We start from the raw sequence: 19,866 nt of genomic DNA on the forward strand, positions 1-19,866 counted from the left end.
TTTATGCAAGAAACTCAAAATGCTACAACTCATTTATCAGTAGAACTTCTTATGTTATTGAATGTATGATTGCTTCCTACCTTATGTTTGATGCCTGATGTCCATTTGTAATGTGTCAGTTATAAATTAATTACTTTGATATCTGTTGGTGTGTATAAATACCATTAGTTTCACTTTCTGTTTAATTTTTACTTTACTGATTGATTGTATTAATATTATCAAAATATGCACAAGATATGTGCTTCTCGTATGTCCAGGTATTTATTGAAGTCACTTGTAGAAACATTAGTTACTAAGCATTAGAATCCAAAGATGGATGCCTTTGCAAGATTATATATACTATTACGTAGTGGGAACTAATTACTTTTGGAACTTCCATAGAATTCTTATTAAAATTTTCTGATTGTTATATTTAATTAGTCGCAGACCCACACAATATGTGGAAATAAATAATTTTTTTATAATTGTAATATAATGTATACTTTTTTCTCTAAAATTTGTTGAAGTTAATTTTTTCTCCCTAAAAATTAAACAATTTATATTCGGTTCAATTAGGTCTACTTCGGTCTCATTTGATCCAATTTGGTCCACTTGTTCAATTTTGGTTCTCTTTGGTCCATTTTGGACTAATTGGGCCTTAATTGATTCTTTTCATATGTTGCATTTTTAAGTTTAGCTCAAAATTTATTTTTTTCTTCTTAATTTTTGGGTAGAAAAGTATGAAATTTTATTATATTTGGGCTAAACTCTTTAATTTTGAGTAAAACAATACAAATAAAATAGAAATTAGAAATATGACTCCTAAAAATGCAATAAAAATAATAAATATTCAAAAGTCCTATTTGGTCCATCTTGTCCTCTTCGGTCCACTCTGGTTTAATCTGGTCCATTTGGGTCCAATTTGGTCCATTCCATCCACATTGGTCCTACTCTGTTCACTTCAGACCTATTCAGTCCATTTTATCCACTTCGGTACTATTCAATTGGCATTGGTCCTGTTCGGCCCAACTTGGTCCTATTCTGTCCTATTTGTTCCTATTTGGTCCATTATGTCCACTTTGGTTCTAATCTGTCTATTCGTTCTTATTTAGTCCATTTCGGTCCCCTCAAATTCTTTTCAGTCCATATTGGTACACTTAATCCTATTCGGTCTACTTTGGTTTTATTCGGTCCATTCTGGTCCACCTTGTTCTCATTTGATCCGATTCTATTCTATTTGGTCCAATTCAGTCCAATCGGACCACTTTGATCCATTTTGGTCTACTTTGGTCCATTTTTGTGCACTTAAATATAGGGAAAAGACATGTTTAGGTTGAGATCCCCTATTCTAAATCCAAATTTATTAATATATATCTCTCTCTCTCTCTCTCTCTCTCTCTCTCTCTCTCAAACTCATAATATCTAAAATCTTAAGCATATCATTTATTGTTGCTACATTTTTATTGAGTTATATTAACATAGCATTTCAATTCATTTCGGTTCAATTAAATTTAATTGAAAGTCTTTCTAAACATGAAAGCTATGAATATACAAATTTAATTTTTAGGGCAGTTACTCACTTGTTTTAAAGTCATTATTTTTAAATGAATTGCATGAGATTGATTATACATTCGAGCAAAAAAAAAAAAAAAAATATATATATATATATATATATATATATTTTTTATTTAAATAAATTATTTAAAATTTTCATTCTCTTAATAGAGATTGTGGGGTTATTTCCCGCCATTAGCAGTTTGTCCGCTTTGGGGAGCCAAGCCCGCATGGTTTTGTTCTCGGCCCCGAGTGTGGTGTTTGGGATTTTTGTGGTGCTTTGATCCTGTGACACCCTAGTCCCACATCGGTTGGAGATGCGCCTCACTGATGGTTTATAAGCCCTTGGAGCAACCATGAGTGTACCATTACCACACATGTGTAGTAGTGGTACACTCATGGTTGCTCCAAGGGCTTATAAACCATGAGTGGGGCGCATCTCCAACCGATGTGGGACTAGGGTGTCACAGGGTCAAAGCACTCCAAAAATCCCAAACACCACACTCGGGGCCGAGAACAAAACCGTGCGGGCTTGGCTCCCCAAAGCAGACAAACTGCTAATGGCGGGAAATAACCCCACAAAGATTATTATGATAATCAATATTTTATTCTATAATTATATGATGTTTTGGTTATCATACTGAATATGTATAGTTTATTCTCTAAATTTTATTGTAGATAATTTTTTCTCGCTAAAAATAATCAATTTCAACAAATAATTTTGATCACTCTATTTTTACAAATATATAATTTTATCATTGTTGATGTTTTGATTTTTTTTTTTAATCTTCTAACTATTGTTATTATGCATTATATTTTCCTAATTTCTTTTGGTACAATTAAAATTTTTAACTTTCAAAATTATTATTCAAATTCTCATTCTTTTAAGGAGATTGTTATGATAACCAAAACTTATCATATAATTACAATTGATATTACTCAAATAATTGGTACTACTCTCAACCTAAGCTTGTTTTTTCCCATTCTTAAGTAGGTACACTGAATTGGACCGAAGTGATCCGAAATAGACCAAATGGATAGAATAGACCTAAGTGGACCAAATAGACCGTATTGACTGAATTGGACGGAATGGACCAAATTGGACTTAATTGTACATAATGGACCAAATTGGCCCGAAGAGGACTGACTTTATCGAAGTAGAGCAAATGAACAAATTAAATAGACCGAAGTGAACCAAGTGGATCAAATTGGACTGAATTGACCATAGTAGATTGAATGGACCTAATTGAATTGAAGTGGATCGAAATAGACTAAAGTGGACCGAATTTTGATTTGTAATTAGAATAGCCAAGATTGTGTTTTGATATAAATTCAAATTCTTACTTCCAAAATAATTAAGTACTAAATCAAACAAATATAAAATTGAAACTAAGAGAGAGAGAGAGAGAGAGAGAGAAAGAGAGAGAGAGAGAGAGAGAGAGAGAGTACTTGTAATGGGGAACTAAAAAAAAATACAACACCAAAACATATGAACCTAAAATAAAGTTTAAGAAATCAATGATTCATCAATATAAAGTAGAGTTGCGAGAAAAAATAAAAAATTAAAAGGGAGAGAGAGAGAGAGAGAGAGAGAGTACTTGTAATGGGGAACTAAAAAAAAAATACAACACCAAAACATATGAACCTAAAATAAAGTTTAAGAAATCAATGATTCATCAATATAAAGTAGAGTTGCGAGAAAAAATAAAAAATTGAGAGAGAGAGAGAGAGAGAGAGAGAGAGAGAGAGAATAACCACTTTTTAAAGAGAGAATATGAGAGAGAATTGTAAGAAATTTATAGAAAATAATATGAGAAGAAAAAAGTAAAAAGTAAAAATATAGTTATACACACCAAATTATTCAAGTCATGTTATATTATGTAATAAAATAAAAAAATATTATTATATACTATCTTTATAATGCAATAGTATAACATCTATGAAATAAAAGAGAAGAAAAAATAATGACATAAAAACATAACTTAATTATATCAACCCAAAGTAGAGTTTCAAATAATGCAAAAAATCATCAACAAAAGTAGAGATGCAAGAAAAATAAAACATTCCATCAAAAAATGAAAAACAAAATTTTGAGAGAGAGAAAGAGAAAGAAAACAACCTTTTGTGTGTGGGAAAATATGTATAAAATGAGAGAGAGAATTGTAAATTTATAGTAAGAGGAGGGAATAAGAAAAGCCAAAAATAAAGGAAAATAAAAAGATAGAGGAAAAGTGATATTAAGGTATATAGTAATGGGAAGATGAAAATGTAAAAGTGAGGGGAAAAGTTGGTGAAAGTAAAATAATAAGTTGAAAAATTAATAAGAAAAAAAAGTTAAAAATAAGAGAGAGAATGTCGGACATGGGTGGATGATATGGCTCAATAGGAGTATAGTAACAATAAATGTTACGTTTCAGCTTTTAGAAATGTATATAGATATAAATTACTTAGTAGGTTATTTGGTATCCAAATAGCTGGGAAAAACAGAAGTTGGAACTCCTAGAGACTGCTCGCATTTTATTTGGTGAGTTATGTATCTTTTTATGCTGATTGTATACTAAGCATGCTGCAATGACAGTTCTTGGAATATTTTCTAGGGGGTCATTCAAATTCATGTTGAAGAGGTTGATAATGACCTCTAATAATATTTCTCATTTCATCTTGATCGTTAACAAGTTATAGGCTGAGGCTTAATGGGTTCATGTCATATTCAGGTTGACACGATGAACCTGTTTGATAAACTGGTTGGGTTAGTGTTCAACCTATGAAACTAGTTTAACCCATTTAATTAAATGAAGTTTTACCAATATACCCTTCAAACCCTAGGTATATAAACTTAATAGTTGTTGTAATTTATTTTCTTTTACATATTGTGATTGATTATTTGTGATATTGAGATATGCTTTAGTTTTGAATGATTATTTGAGATGCAGTTACTCATTAGTTTTGAATTTTATATTTAAAATATTTATTTTTTTGTTTTTTTATAAAAAATTTTCTTCATTTTGATAAAATTTGATAAACAGGTTGACACGACTAACCTGTTTAATAAACAGGTCATGTTAGGATTGAGGAATCTTGACTCGTTTAATAAACATGTCGAGTTAGTGTTGACTCATATAATCGGATACACATGAGTTGACATGATACGAACCCGACACACGAACACGAATTGCCACTCCTAGTGCTCTATATGGTTGGCTGGGCGCCATGAATTCAGTGGAAGGGTAGATGTTGTTCATCCCCATTTTTTTTTTCTATGAAATTATCCTCTAGACACCATTGTGAACTTTGATAAAGCTGATATCTTCAACAAGAACTTGGATGGCTAGGCTATATCTTTCCAGAAAACATAAAGACGAGTTTGTCATTTTTTAGTCTTTGTCTATGATTAGTGTTAACTATTGAGCAATGTGCCATACCCTAGACTATTTGGAAGAACACACAAAATTACATTTGAGGAAAAGCTTCCATACCTCCGTCAAGCCCTTCATACGGTTTTAGTCCAAACTAGCTCCAAGGACAAAAACTCTTTAAGGAACTAGGACCCAACCCCAACAAGAGTACACTATACTACAACATTACTTTCATTTAGGGAATACATATTACATGGTAAATCCTAATACTTGTTGGAAGTAGCCGTCTAAGACTTATTAACTATTGAACAAAGACGTAGGAGTCTAAGATGAACAATCTGGCCGGGATGGCTGCCTTCATAATGAAAAATCGTGCAGGCCAATTGATCACAAAAGGATGCTTCGATCTCCTAGTACGTTCAGAGGAAGGACACTTCACACCTCCTCTCTACTGACAATAAGAGAAATATTATACATATCCTGGAGACGGGGCTACAGAGAAGCCTTGTATTGGTAGAATCTGAGCATTTAGCAGCCACACTAAACTCAAATCAAATAAAGCACAAGGGATCATGCAACTACCCTGGAAGACATAAGGATCCAGATAGCCATGCTCCACCACGTATACTTTAAAGTGGCTCCTCAACCAATAATCAAGGAAGTCCAAAGCCGGCGAGAGAGGGGACCCAATTGGGCCTAGTTCTCTCTTTGCTAAGTACCAAAAAGAAAAAGAAAAATTATATATATATATATATATATTTATATATATATCTGATGATGCCAAAATCGTCAGTTGGATCCCTCGTTCAATCCGGAACATTAGATGACCTTATAGAACCTGCAAGATAAAGGAGAGATAGATCGAAAAGACCATCGGGTTGTGCCCGGTGGGGGAGCCTCCGATGCTTAAATTAGTACCAACCCATATATTTCATATATAGATAGTGTTTTGTAGTAGTTTTTTGACGTACCTTAGCAAATGGACAGATTGTCCCTTTTATAGATGACTTAGGTAGCTGTTGGACATAAATGAGGATGATTATTACTCTAATTGTAACGTTCTTTGTCTTGATGAGAGGGTTTAAGGCCTTTGATGATCGGTATTGAATATGTTGGGCGGTTACTCATAAATCTTTGATGGCCTACTAATGACGCAATGACCATCCATTAAGATGGACAACCTTAATAGTTTTTATGGACTCATCAATATCTATCTTGCATTATTCGTCACATTTATGTCTTTCTTAAATATAATTAAAGATAAATGATTTGATACATAAATCAAATTAAATTTTCTAAAATAATTGTTAAATATTTTTGAATTATGTTCAAGAATTCACATCACTCTAAAAAGTTACTTTATCTACTTTAATACATCATGAAAAAATACACCCTACTTCTCATTCTCTATTTTAGCATATAAAACATTAAAATAATATAAATAAACAAAATTTTAAAACCAACCACACCACCATCATGACCATATCAACAACCACAACAACCACCACCACCGCCACCACCACCACCACCACCCACACCCACATCCCCCAACCACCACAATCCATACAAAGTCACAACCTACCACACCCAAAACATAATGGCCATCCAAAACTACTGCCACCGCCACCACCACCACCATGACCGCCACCCAAAATCAAATCACAAACCTCCCAAACCCACATTGCAACCACTAATCCAACCTAGCTACAACTACTAACCACCATGCAACCCAGCAAAACATAGAGGTCTCACTCAGACAAACTTATATTAGTGGCAATAGCAGAAAGGAAAAATCTCTTGAACACACATCAACCCAATGAGTGACGATCACCACCACACCCAAAATCACAATAACCAACATCAACCCAAATCGAATCAAACTTAAGGTAGGAGAGGAATTTAATGTGGTGGAGAGATGGGTTTGCTAATCTAAAGTAGAAATCTAAGATGACCTTGGTGGTTCGCAGTGGAGTGGAGGTGGTGAGAGGAGGAATAAAGAGAAAAGGGTGAGATAGAGAGATGGAGTATACAGGAGAGAGAAGAGACTGGGAGAGAGAAAGAGAGAAGCACAACAGAGAGAAAGAAAGGAATCTATATATATATGTATAATAATAGGTAAAACTAAGAGAAAATCCAATTAAATTTCAAATTGGAATTCAATTAGGGTCTAATTTTGCACCATGTGTCCCATCTAATCTAAGTTTTTAAATTTTTGTGCTAAGTGAATTAATTCAATGTAAAAATTGGATTTCAATTACAGTTTAATTTTGCGACATGTGTCCCATCTAATCTAAGTTTTTTAATTTTTGTACTAAATGAGTTAATTTAGTGTAAAACACGAAGAGTCTAATATAAGTAAACCATAAAAAACACAATCTTTGAATGATTATATGTTTATGAGTCTTTTTTTTTTTTTTTTTGGTAGAACTAAAAACAATTCAAGTTTATAAGTCATATATATATATATTAATAAGTAGAACTGAGAGAAAATCCAATTAGATTTTAAATTGGAATTCAATTAGAGTCTAATTTTGCGCCACGTGTCCCATCTAATCAAAATTTTTAAAGTTTTGAACCAAGTTAGTTAGTTTAGTGTAAAAATTGGATTTCAATTAGAGTTTAATTTTACGGCATGTGTTCTACCTAATCGAAGTTTTTTAATTTTTGTGCCAAATGAGTTAATTTAGAGTAGAAAATGACGAGTCTAATATAAATAAATCATAAAAAAACATAATCATATATCTAACACTATATATAAAATTAGAGGAAGAGAGAGTTTGAATGATTTTATATTTATGAGTCTTTTTTTATAACTAAAAACAATTCATTTGGCACAAAAATATATATGTGTATATATATATATATATATATATATATATTAATAGGTAAAACTTAGAGAAAATCTAATTAGATTCTACAATTGAAGTCCAATTTTGCGCCATGTGTCCTAAATTATTTATTTTTAGAGAGAGTTTTATTTCTTAATTTTGGAATCAAATGTGAGACCATATCATAAATATCCATTCAAATGAGTTATTGCGTACAAAAACCTAAGAGTCTATAATTAATGAACATAAAAATATTTAAAACATTGACAATTTACATTTTCTATCTAATAATATTCTTACAAGACCTTTTAAAGAGTTAAAAAAAATAAAAAAATGCCTATCAATAATATTTTAATTATATATGTAAGATTATTATACTAAGCGTCTTAATGTGTATCTTTTAAGTATATCCATACATATGCATGGGGTTATAAGCTAGTTAAATAATAGTAACAAAGATCATTGTAGCATGTCACTTGTTTTCTTAAATTTTAGCACCTTTGATGTAGCATAATTTTTGGTGTTTGGGGTACCAAAATAATTATTTCAAATTTTTATTTTTAATAGCTTATTAGGACATCATACCTTGAAAATCAAAATAATTTATTTCCTTCAAATATTTAAGTGATTCCTAACAGGAGATATAAATAGAAAGCTCTCATTATAGTTGTTCCAAAAGTGTGAAATTTAAATTGACATCATTAAAATTAATTAAAGAGTTTAATTTGTCATTGTGAGAGTTGCCTAAAGTTTAACTAGGGTTGTAAAGGAGCCAAACTTTGTCAAGTAGTGAATGTTCAAGCTCAGCTCGACAACAAAATTAGAATGTTCAAGCTTGGCTTGAGCATAAATTAAGCCTACAAATAAAGTTCAAAAAATTATTGAACATTAAAAATCAAGCCTACAAATAATTTTCACAAGATTTGCATCTAGGTTTAATAAAAAAACCTAAAACGTGGGTTCTAGTTAGCTCAACTGGTAAAGTCTCTAATGGTTGAATAAGAGATCTAGGGTTCAATCCTCGTCTACACCAAAAACTGATTGGTGTCTTGGTCTAATGATAAATAGCTATCATTAGGAATGAACTTCATAGGTTAAAACTCTCTTAAAAAAAAATTAAGCAAACCCAAAATAAAAATTTAAGCTTGACTTATTTATAAATAAGTAAATATGAATGAACTTTTTATCAAGCCAAGTTTAAACTGTTTATAAATGGTTTGGTTCATTTGTTACCCTAAATTCAATCCACTTGGGTGACTTGGTGAAAATTTTAATTGGTTTCACCCATAGTTTTAAAAATCAGACCGGACCGATCGGTTTGACCGATTCATTCGGGAACCGAGAGCCAGTCCGGTCTTGTTAAAACCCCCAAAACCAATCAAAAATCAGGTAAAAATCGGGGTTGAACCGAAAATTAAAAAAAAAAAAAACAGTTTAATGCCCGGTTCGATTTTTAAAACCATGGTTTCACCCATTGATTTGGTCAAAAGCAAGCTGTCATTTATAGATGTATTAGCCTATATCCCCCGTTAGATGTCCTCTTAAGAGTCAACCTAACTATTTGGTCGACAATACTCGTGGTCGTGGGTTTTTAGGCAGGCAGCAAGTCAATTTAAACACCGCAACTTACCTAAATTAAGGGTTTTTTTTTTTTTTTTATTAATTATTAATTTTTTAAATTGCATTTGGCAACGGTACACAACCAAGAAATTTCTAGAACTTTATCAAAAAATTGAAAAAAAAAAAAAAAAAAAATTCTAGAACTACTTGGAGAGAACGAACAGTATAATTTCCTAGAAATGCTAGAAGCCTAGAATACCAACCCTCCCAACAACTCTTCTTCAAATCCACCGCTGCTTTGTCGTAAGTTCCGGATCCGGATCACACGCATCCAATTACGTCATTGAGTCGGCAGACTACGTCTTCTATATAAATCACCTCTACTTCCCCTACTCCCTCATACAAACATCTCTCGAATATCATCGTCTCCCTAATAATTCTCTCTCACAATCTTTCTCTTTTTCTTTTACTCACATCCATCCAAAGATGCAGATCTTCGTGAAAACCCTAACCGGAAAAACCATCACCCTGGAGGTGGAGAGCTCCGACACCATAGACAACGTCAAGGCCAAGATCCAGGACAAGGAAGGCATTCCCCCGGACCAGCAGAGGCTCATCTTCGCCGGTAAACAATTGGAGGACGGTCGTACCCTCGCCGACTACAACATCCAGAAAGAGTCAACGCTCCACCTCGTGTTGAGGCTCCGTGGAGGCATGCAGATCTTCGTCAAAACCCTAACGGGGAAGACGATCACGTTGGAGGTAGAGAGCTCCGATACCATCGATAATGTCAAGGCGAAGATCCAAGACAAGGAAGGGATCCCTCCGGACCAGCAGAGGCTCATCTTCGCCGGAAAACAGTTAGAGGACGGTCGGACCCTCGCTGATTATAATATTCAGAAGGAATCGACTCTGCATTTGGTGTTGAGGCTCCGTGGAGGTATGCAGATATTCGTCAAGACTCTGACTGGGAAGACGATTACTCTAGAGGTGGAGAGCTCCGATACGATTGACAATGTGAAGGCGAAGATTCAAGATAAGGAGGGAATCCCTCCGGATCAGCAGAGGCTGATCTTTGCTGGTAAGCAATTGGAGGATGGGAGGACTCTTGCTGATTATAACATTCAAAAGGAGTCCACTCTTCACCTTGTTCTTCGTCTTCGCGGTGGCCAGTAAAAGACTTTCTCTGAAAGAAGAAGGTTTAATGTGTTTGAATTGTGGCTTTCTTAATAAGTGTAGTTGTTGAAAGTTATTTTAAGAACTCTGTTGTGGTTCATCAATGTATCTATAATATCTAATTTAAATAATAGTACCTTTGTTTGTTCAAATTTCTGTGTTTTCTATGCCTTAATTCAATATGATTAATAGATATGCTCGATGAATAGAATGGACCTTCAAATTGGTCCTCAAATAGCTAGGTGAAATGCCTCCCTAGGCATATTAGAATTATGATTTGGTTGATTAGAGCTTTTAACTGCCAAGAATGTTGTTGAAAAGATTAGCAGCCTCTCATCACAGATTCACAATCACCACTGTGTTATCTGTTGCTAAATGTCGAGATTGTTCCTGTAATGCATTTATAAGTGAAGTGAAGCATTTTAGTTAGATGTTCTAGTTCTGTGCTGATGTGGTATTGGGTATGATTATATATTGTGTTTTATTTGCTGTATTCTTGGGGGAAGGGGGGGTTTTAACCTGGACATCTTCCTGGGAAACATGAAGTAAGGTTCCTGTTCTAGTTCTGTGCTGATAAATCAAATGATATGATAGTAAACTTATGGGGCGTCAGATGATTGTTGTTACTTTCACTAGTTAGAAAAACCATTTTTATATAGTTATATCTAGCTTTCTAGATTCTGTCGGGTTGAATATGAATTGGCTGCCGGATGGGCAGTACATATAATAGTATGCTACATGGTAATGACCGAATTTTCGTTAGTGTTAGAAATTGTTGTTGAGGGTAATTGTGAGTGCTACAATTAAGTTACAGACTCAATGTTAATCGCATTCACTCCTGGTACCATGTGATGTGTGTTAGTTAAAACAGAGAAGTTATTGCGAAATATACTCAAAATAGCTTCCTGTTAGTAGCTACAGCTGAAATGTTGCTGATATTTTTTATCGTTGGTCTGGATAAATAATGTTTGATTCAAAGCTCTGAGATAACTGTATTGAAATTCATGCTATTCTATCACTTCTCTGTCAGCTTTCTGCCTTGTGGAAACCAGAGGTTTCTGCTTATGATTGCCGGTTATGTAGTGTTGGTGAGTGTGATTGATTGGTTTGCAGTGTGTTGATTTAGTATGTACATATGTATTTGGATTTTTATTCTCATTAGGGGATGATTGTGTCTTATGAAACAAGACAGTCGTATAAAACAGAACAAAACATGAAAATTTTGTAGATGAATATCAAGTACCCATAATTAAGTGTTGAAATTGAAAATGTTTTCCATTCTTCCAAATCCAGTAGCTTTCGATATTATGTTGTTCTAGAGAACTGTTGAATTCATTTGGTCAGGGAAGAATAATTGCTTTGGTAGTAGAGTGGTGCTTGATGCTTACATTATTAAATAAGTGACTTCCTAGTGCTAGAGGAGAATGTCCTGATCTTTATGATTCTCTATTGTTATTCTTTTTTTGATAAGTGATTCTCTATTGTTATTCCTACAATGACTTATAAAATGTCCTCTTTCTTTTTATTTATTTATTTTTTTTTTTTTTATGTAATGAATTTGGCATGACATGATTCCAAAATTTCCTCTGTTATATTCATTTCATTCGGTACCTTGGATTTTGGCACTTCTTATTTAGTATTTTTTCCCCCCTCTAGCTGTTGGAAGTCTGCATTCGGCAGTTTATGTATGTACACTCTTATGTTTACCCCTCCCTCGGGTAAAGTTTAGCTCCAAACAGGGATGGAGCTATCTCCTCCCCACCTACATGGTGATTTATAATACTATCTATGTGTATAGTTAAACAAGTCTCATCACTTATTAAAAAAGTTATGTGATCAAAACTACACGAGTGGTTTCTTCAATCACCACTCTGAGTTTGAGCAAGATAGCTCCAAACTAGTTTGGAGCTAATTCTTTCCTTTGTTCTAAGGGGTGGCTGAGCGCCATGAATTGAGTGGAAGGGAAGAAGATGGTCTTCCTTTTTATTATTCCTCTCCTGAAACTATCCTCTAAACACCATTGTGAACTTTGATGGAGCTGATATCTTCAAATATAAATCTTTCCAGAAAGTTTTATCATTTTTTAGTCTATGATTGGTGTTGCATAAATGAACAAAGATACAGAGTGTTGCCACACCTACAGAATGGCTGCTAGGCAGGCTGGTGACTGTCTTCTGGTTCTAAAGTCTCTTCAGACCTCTAGATCTCTATCTCTACATTACCTTTTTTCCTCTTTCTTTTTATATAATTTTTTTTTTTCACTTATCTGTAATTTTTTAATCTAGCTATTGTCAAATGAGAAATCTATTGAGTGAACGTCACTTTCATGCTGAACATGAAATGAATGATGAGATGAAGGTGAATGTATGGGGCTTGGCTCATGAGAACTGCTCTTTTCTTGTCCATGGTTTCTCTGGTTCTTGGGCAATGATATCTGATCATGGTGGTGAGAGGATGAATGGGGGCCATTCATATCCCAACCTTCATTATTGAAATTTGACATCCTTTGCGTTTTATGAATGCTGTCATGTTCACCTTGGTAGTGATGAAGAAGATGGACAGGAGACATGGAATGCATTGGGGTGTCTGGCGTACTGGTTGAATGTTGATTCTGTTTTATGTTTTTCTTTGCTTTGTGGTGCCACGTTCGTAGTGCATTTACCACTCTTTCGTTGAAGATTGTTGGCTTCATGTTCGAACCCATCTGTCAGTTGTCATGAATCATTTAGATTTCTTTATGCCAATGAATAAAAAGATTGACAATCAACATGGAATAATACTTGGTTGATGAATTATTGAATTATTTATTTCCTCTGCATATTTAGGGCAGCTAGTCTTACCTGTGTTACCAAAGCATATAGAGGAAGAGTCACATAGCTGCATAGAATCTGTATGAGGACCCTGCTCAAATGGCAACAATCACCAGCATCATTAAATTCAAGTTTCATTCGTTTAGGGAATTGTCAGTATGAAACTCACCCCATAGATATCCTGATGATCACCTCTTCCAACTTCTCATGGAAGCAAGATTTTAAGCCAAATTGATGCTGGTTACATTGGAAATAATAAAAATCAATTTTGGGATTTTGTTAGGAAAACCAGTCAATTTTTTAAAACTAGAGTTAGTAGCTGGATGGTTTACCCAAGTCCACACAAAGAAGGCCAGTTGAAAGGCATTCTGCAATAACAAAAGAATGATCAGGAATGGATGAAAATATAAAGTGGATTAATGGCATACAATACAATATTTGATAGTAGTACCTGAAAGAGAACAAAGTGGATTAGATAAATAATGAGGCAAGGGCGATTGAACCAAAAAAGGTCATCACCAGGCTGAACTAGTGGAGTTCCTTTAACGACCCCTCCCCTCTCTTGAATTCTCAAACCCATCATGGTTATAATGACTCGTAGCTTTGTCCCAACCAGTAAAATTATCTACAGAAGCACCATATCAGCAATTAGATGCGTTTGCTGGAGTGTCTAACAAAGTGAATATGTGAAATGTGCCAAGATGATGCTTACAAACAGTGGAAGGAAGGGCAGCCACAGATAAGAATACCAACCTGTAAATTAAAAAAAAAAAAAAGAAAAAAAAAAGAAAAAAAGATGACTAACTTTTATTTTTGGGGGTTAAAACGAGTAGGGGGATTTGAACTTATGTTATCTACATAGGGGAGTTCAGGTAGTGTCACTAAACTCTTGGCTAAGTTCTATGACTAATATAACATGATATCTTGTTCATTTGTTTTGTATCCTTCAAAGGGTAAAAGATTTTGGACTCCATAAGTTTACATTTTACTAGTACACATTTTGTTTCTACACTATAATGTAAGTTTACATTGCTAGTATAGTGTAAACTAAGAACTTTCCAAAGATTTTTATTAGGAAACTTCTCCATTCAAATTACTAGCTCCTGTGAACGAGAATGTTGCACTCACCATGCTCTTGCCCTCCCCCAAAAAATAATCGAAAGTAGAAAAAGAAAGGAAGGCTTACCATGGGTATTAAATAGTAGAAACAATACGGCAAAAAACCAAATTGCTGGGCTGCAAGTGTGAAAAAGAATGTCAATTGTCCTAATTAGTGATAGTTCTTTCACAATGCACACAAATATCAAATGCTGCATTTTATCCTCTATAAAAACATAAGTAGAATTGAATCTGTACATGATCCAGCATAACATTTGTCAATTATTTGGATGGCTCAACAGCTAAGAGCACGCACCTTATACCAACAACGACTTTGAAATCCTCTTCAAGTGATCTCTTGATGTATCTCTGGAAATTAAACTTTGTTTGACTCTCAGGTGCTAGATGTGCCTGAAGAAATCAATTATCAAATGAATCAGGAGCTCTTGGCAACAACAAAAAATGGCATTGTAGACTACAAGTATAGGAGGCTAGCTTACAACAATAAAACCATGGCGCAGGGTCAAGTAATCAACTTTGGGGACTGATCTAAAAAACTGTCGGAAGAAACAAACCTGCAAATTTGGAAAATGCAAATTGTATGTATTTATTTATTTTTTTTTCTAGCTTTTAAAAAGTAATATGTAGACAAGCCTTTTTGAGTTTTTGGTGCTCACGGTCCATAGGAGGACTGATGATCGGCTCCAAGAGCTTAAGTGCCGCCGCCCAAACGATGTGTCCCTGGCAAACCTAAATCTTTCTGGGTCTGCATCACAGACCTCACTTTTTTTAATCACACATGCAGTATCATAAGACGTTCGTGTAAAAGCTTGATACTAAAGCTTGAGCTTTAATATCATTGTATTGCTAATTATCTATGAATCTTTTGTTAGAAGTTCATATTTTGGGACAATCTCTTATGATCTCATCTAACATTAGAGGAACGCTGAATAATTTATAACTCGGGATAAGGATACATATAGTATGTTTGCAACTTTGTAAGCAATGTTAAGGAAACAATTTTTTCATACTTGTTAGAGGTGTTAAATTGTAATTGAAACATTATTTTCACATGAAAAATATTATAATTTCTATTTATTTTTATATCACAAGACCTATTATATGTTGCTCTCATGGTACGTAGGTGAAACCTACCATTGGAGAAATGGTAGTCAGCTGTCCTGGTTTCCATTTCCCATGCCTTCCACTTTCTCATCTGCATAAGGCAAAAAAGTTCAGCAAAATGTTGCATTGATGAGAGAACGATTCAGATTGATTATTGATACCTTTGCTTTGCCTAAAGCCATAGTGATTATACAGTAAAGTACGTGGAAAACCGCAAGCACAAAGATGAAGATATGGAGTTGGTGGATGCCTTTCGTTGAGACAAAAGAAACTTTACCCTGCACATATTCACCCAAAATGTTTATATTATAAATGATGTGGCTGATTAGTATGCTTAGTCCCACATTTAGACGATAATGACAAAATTAGTTATTAATATTTATTATCGAGTCTGAATTTATTAACTACATTGGATTAAAATGGTGTCCTAGGCCTGACATATTGTATTGACAACTTACAAAGAAATATGAGAATAAATAAACTACATAAAATGTTTAGAGTAAAATTGTTTCTTTGACATAATATTGTATTAGCAACTTACCAAGATAAATGAGAATAAACTACATTAAATTTTTGGACTAAAAAGGGTGTCTTAGCGGCGGCTCTAGGATTTTTTTCTAGGGGAGTCATTAATGTCTTAAGCTAGGATTTTTTTGTGGAGAGTAAAAAATAAAACGATTAATTATATATATATATATATATATATATAAAGTTTTCATATAACATGCAACATAATATTCTAATAGTATACCATGCAACTATACTATACAATAGTTTAAAAAAAAATTATTAATAGTTTAAAAATCGGTACGTAAAACAACAACAATTAAACGTATAAATAAATATAATTAAATAAATAATCATAAAATTTGTCAAATTAATAATAATTCATTATAGTCGTATGCAATACCAATTAAATAAAAATATATGATAAAGAAGAATAGTAACACATACAAGGGTAGGTATGGGAGTAAACGTGAAACTAAGAAAAAAAAATAGTAACTGATATAAGATTTTGCTTTTGATGTGTATGGATTTTTAACCACACAAGTGGTCATTCTTTTGAAATTGGAGCAAGTACTAAAAGATTTTTTGGACTCAAAAAACTATAGAATACTTATCAAATTACTTGTAGACAGAAAGAAAACATAAAACTGAGAAAGAGAGAATGAGAAAAAAATCATATATTTAAATAAAGAATAGTTGATGTAAGGATTCAATTTGTGACGGCCCCAAAATAGTATTGGGTCCGCACGCTTAGGGCCCAAACAATATAATTTGTAGAGCGTGGGTTTGAAAGGTTAGACCTTAGTCACCGGACGATGGATAGTCGAGGTATTCATACAGAAATAAACTATGCATGCTCGAGAGGTTTTTCTCCTTGGTTCGGCCTGGGAGGCTCTGGTTCTTAGCCTTTTTTCCCAGCCACTTCTTCGGATTGCTTGCTTCTCCTTTTATATTGGCCTGTATCCCTTATCCTATGTTTACGTGTAAGTTCAACTTTTCAGGATTGATACTTGTCCCATCAGCCCATACCCAAAGTGGTTGGGGGTGGTTGTAAAAGCTGAAGAGTATGGTTCGGTCAGGTGCAGAGTATTCAATGGCAGTAATGACAACTTTTCCTTCGTCCTTTGTCGCCATATTGTCTAAGGGTCCTTTGTCTATCAATGCAGATATTTTAGGTTTCTCCCAAAACTGTTTTTATACCGTTCTTACCCTTTCTCTCAGGAGGACCTCAGGAATGCCGAGGACAGAGTCATCCTCGGCTACATCTCAAGATTATTTGGACTTTTATTATATGTCCTCGGCTATATCCCATCTCGACTCGGGCCTTGGGCCTTAATACAAAATGGACCGGGGTCATAAATTCTCCGACCCCACAGTTGATATAGTGTAATTTTTTGCCGATGAAGAAGAAAAGTGCAAGAAAAAATAGTTTCATTTTACCATCAAAGGTAAAGTAAGCTAAAGTCCGGAGAGAAAATTTATTTATTAATGTCAAATGAGCAATTTTAATAATAGTGCTATTGATACAACATTTATGCAATCAAATCTAGGTGTCAAGTTATTAAAGGTATGTAAAAAAGTGACATCAATTATGGGTTCAAATAAAAAGCCAATTACAACTTGCCACTAACCTTTATTGTAAAAATATTATGGAAATAGCACTAAAATAATCATATTTCAAGTTTATTTCAATTGAGTTTAAACAAAATTTAGAGTCGGAATGTTCAAAATTTTATTTTAGGAGTCAACACAAAAAAACAAAAAAAAATTTATATATATTTTTTTTTTGTCTAGGCCAGGGGGTTCATTTGAACCCCTGGGCTGGCTGTAGAGCCGCCTCTGGTGTCTTTGATATATTGTATTAGTAACTTACAAAGAAATATGAGAATATATCAAACCATGAATAACGGTGAGCCCCATGAAAGAGGGAAGAAAAAAAGGTACAAATATAACTATATCCACACGTACAAATTTCAAATTAAATATTACGGAGGCAAAATATTTCATACAAAATATTTCAAGTTTATTTCAATTGGGTTTAAATAAAATTTTGAACATTCAAATTTAGAGTCTGAATGTTCAAAATTTTATTTTAGGAGTAAAAAAAAATTAAAAAAATTAAAATTTTATATAAATTTTTTCTTTTTTGGCCAGGTCAGGGGTTCATTTGAACTCCCTAGGCTGGCTGTAGAGCCACCCTTGGTGTCTTTGATATATTGAATTAGTAACTTATAAAGAAATATGAGAATATATCAAACCATGAAGAATGGTGTTCCCATGAAAGAGGAGGAAAAAAAAGGTATAACTATATCAACTCGTACAAATTTCAGATTAAATATTACAGGAGGCAAAATATTTCATGCAAAAAGAATACTATTGAGGAAAATAATTCAACATGCCTTGTCTGCGCATTTGTCATATCCTGCAGCGGCTAAAACACGTCGAGTATTACCACCGCCGCCAAAGTCTGAAATTGTTAGAAGCCTCCGGTGGCCATTCTCTTCGTCCTTGTTTAGTTTTTTCTCTTGATTTTTATTACAGGGATGCCATGTTGCCCCAACAGCCTTTGTTATGCATATACTCGAAATAGGTCCTTGTCCTACTGTTAGGAGCAAGGATATGAACCCCAATAGCATAAGCTCTGAGAAAGAGTAAAAGAGATCCTTGAGTTAAATAATAGCTGACTCAAACTACAAATATTATGTTCTAAATTATTTGTTTGATAACTAGAGATCTAGCAAACCTGATTTTATCTTTTCAAGAGCTTCATAAAGAGCACTTTTATGTCTCTTTGTTAACCACTGCAGGGTGCAAAATGCACATCATCATTCATTACCAACCCAACTAATTACACTTACAAAGAAAAACCATATATAATTGTGTAAGTACTGCTAGAGAGACTTCTAATATAGCCTTTACCTTTCCTATTAAGTGAATGACATGTTCAATGATGATAGAAACTACAACCAGCACAAAACACACTACTGCTACTGCCCAAGTTGGCGTTTGTTCCAAGGATTTTCCTCCCTCTGCTCCTGCCATCTACAACTTCTATATTTCTTTTTTCTTTTGGCCTATAAGAAGTTACCGTAAAAGAAATTTAGGGAGCAAAAGAATTGGCCTATTTTACAGATTCAACGAGTTGGTTGAGCAAGAAATTGTGAAATACATGTAGCAAGAGAGGAAGCTATAGCTAGGTGACCACTGAAGCTTGCATTCCAATAGAGAGGTGAAGGCTAATATATAGGAAAGACTAGGTGGGGGCAGTTGGGAGACCTTGACTTTGGACGTTAGTTACGGGAATGGAAAGGAGACTGGGATTGAGACATGGAAATATTAATGGGATGCTCCTCTTTTATATAATTTTTATTTATTTTTTTAAAAATTTATAGTGTATTGGAGAAGGAGAGATTATTATTATTTTGATAATTTGATAATTGAGAATTTAAATTTCGGATATTTTCATTAAAAAACATTAAAAAGTACCAACTAATATTGAAGTGTTGAACTACAATTTATTGGGCTCTTGACAAAGAATGAGACATTTGAATCTTCTTGGTCTTCACCCTAATTAATTGTAGTATTAAAATAAATGATTTTTTTTTCTTTTTGAATTTAAGATAAAGGAAATTGATGTTATATCAATCACAACTAATGATCTCAACAAAATAAAAATGATGTCTTTCAATATATTTTAATTTACAATATTTGTTTGCTAGTCTCACACCACATTGGAATTTGTAATATTTTTTAGTTATATAAGTCCTATTCCTTTTTTTTTTTTTTTTTCCTTTTCCTTTTTTTTGGGGGGCTTAAATAAGCCTTGTTCTATTTGCTTGATAAGTTTGTGTGGTTATTTTATAAGATATATAT

The 19,866-nt window shown here is 33.6% G+C and overlaps 2 protein-coding genes across 6 annotated transcripts in view; one reads left to right on the plus strand and one right to left on the minus strand.

The window, feature by feature from the left end:
- Nucleotides 1-19,185, minus strand: part of LOC115952314 (MLO-like protein 12) — a 47,759-nt gene extending 28,574 nt beyond the window's left edge. Inside the window, exons 1-15 of one of the 5 annotated variants that reach the window (XM_031069424.1) lie at nt 18,913-19,185; nt 18,737-18,794; nt 18,393-18,634; nt 15,648-15,764; nt 15,517-15,577; nt 15,039-15,127; nt 14,862-14,936; nt 14,678-14,772; nt 14,450-14,499; nt 13,976-14,016; nt 13,715-13,888; nt 13,596-13,631; nt 13,433-13,500; nt 13,294-13,354; nt 12,514-13,157 (exon numbers count right to left, since the gene is read on the minus strand). In XM_031069424.1, coding sequence (XP_030925284.1) covers nt 12,735-13,157; nt 13,294-13,354; nt 13,433-13,500; nt 13,596-13,631; nt 13,715-13,888; nt 13,976-14,016; nt 14,450-14,499; nt 14,678-14,772; nt 14,862-14,936; nt 15,039-15,127; nt 15,517-15,577; nt 15,648-15,764; nt 18,393-18,634; nt 18,737-18,794; nt 18,913-19,035 — 1,713 coding nt within the window. In that variant the 5' untranslated portion in view covers nt 19,036-19,185 and the 3' untranslated portion in view covers nt 12,514-12,734. Of the gene's footprint in view, nt 1-12,513; nt 13,158-13,293; nt 13,355-13,432; nt 13,501-13,595; nt 13,632-13,714; nt 13,889-13,975; nt 14,017-14,449; nt 14,500-14,677; nt 14,773-14,861; nt 14,937-15,038; nt 15,128-15,516; nt 15,578-15,647; nt 15,765-18,392; nt 18,635-18,736; nt 18,795-18,912 lie in introns of those variants that run through there. The other 4 variants (XM_031069425.1, XM_031069426.1, XM_031069428.1 and 1 more) reach the window with 4 other exon arrangements.
- On the plus strand, nt 9,532-10,605 carry LOC115952322 (polyubiquitin 11). The gene has a single exon (XM_031069484.1). It carries the CDS (start codon nt 9,764-9,766, stop codon nt 10,451-10,453), a length of 690 nt encoding a protein of 229 aa, XP_030925344.1. The 5' UTR covers nt 9,532-9,763; the 3' UTR covers nt 10,454-10,605.
- Nucleotides 19,186-19,866: the final 681 nt, after the last annotated feature.

This window comes from Quercus lobata, chromosome 7 (assembly GCF_001633185.2).
Source record: "Quercus lobata isolate SW786 chromosome 7, ValleyOak3.0 Primary Assembly, whole genome shotgun sequence".
Classification (NCBI taxonomy): Eukaryota; Viridiplantae; Streptophyta; class Magnoliopsida; order Fagales; family Fagaceae; genus Quercus; species Quercus lobata.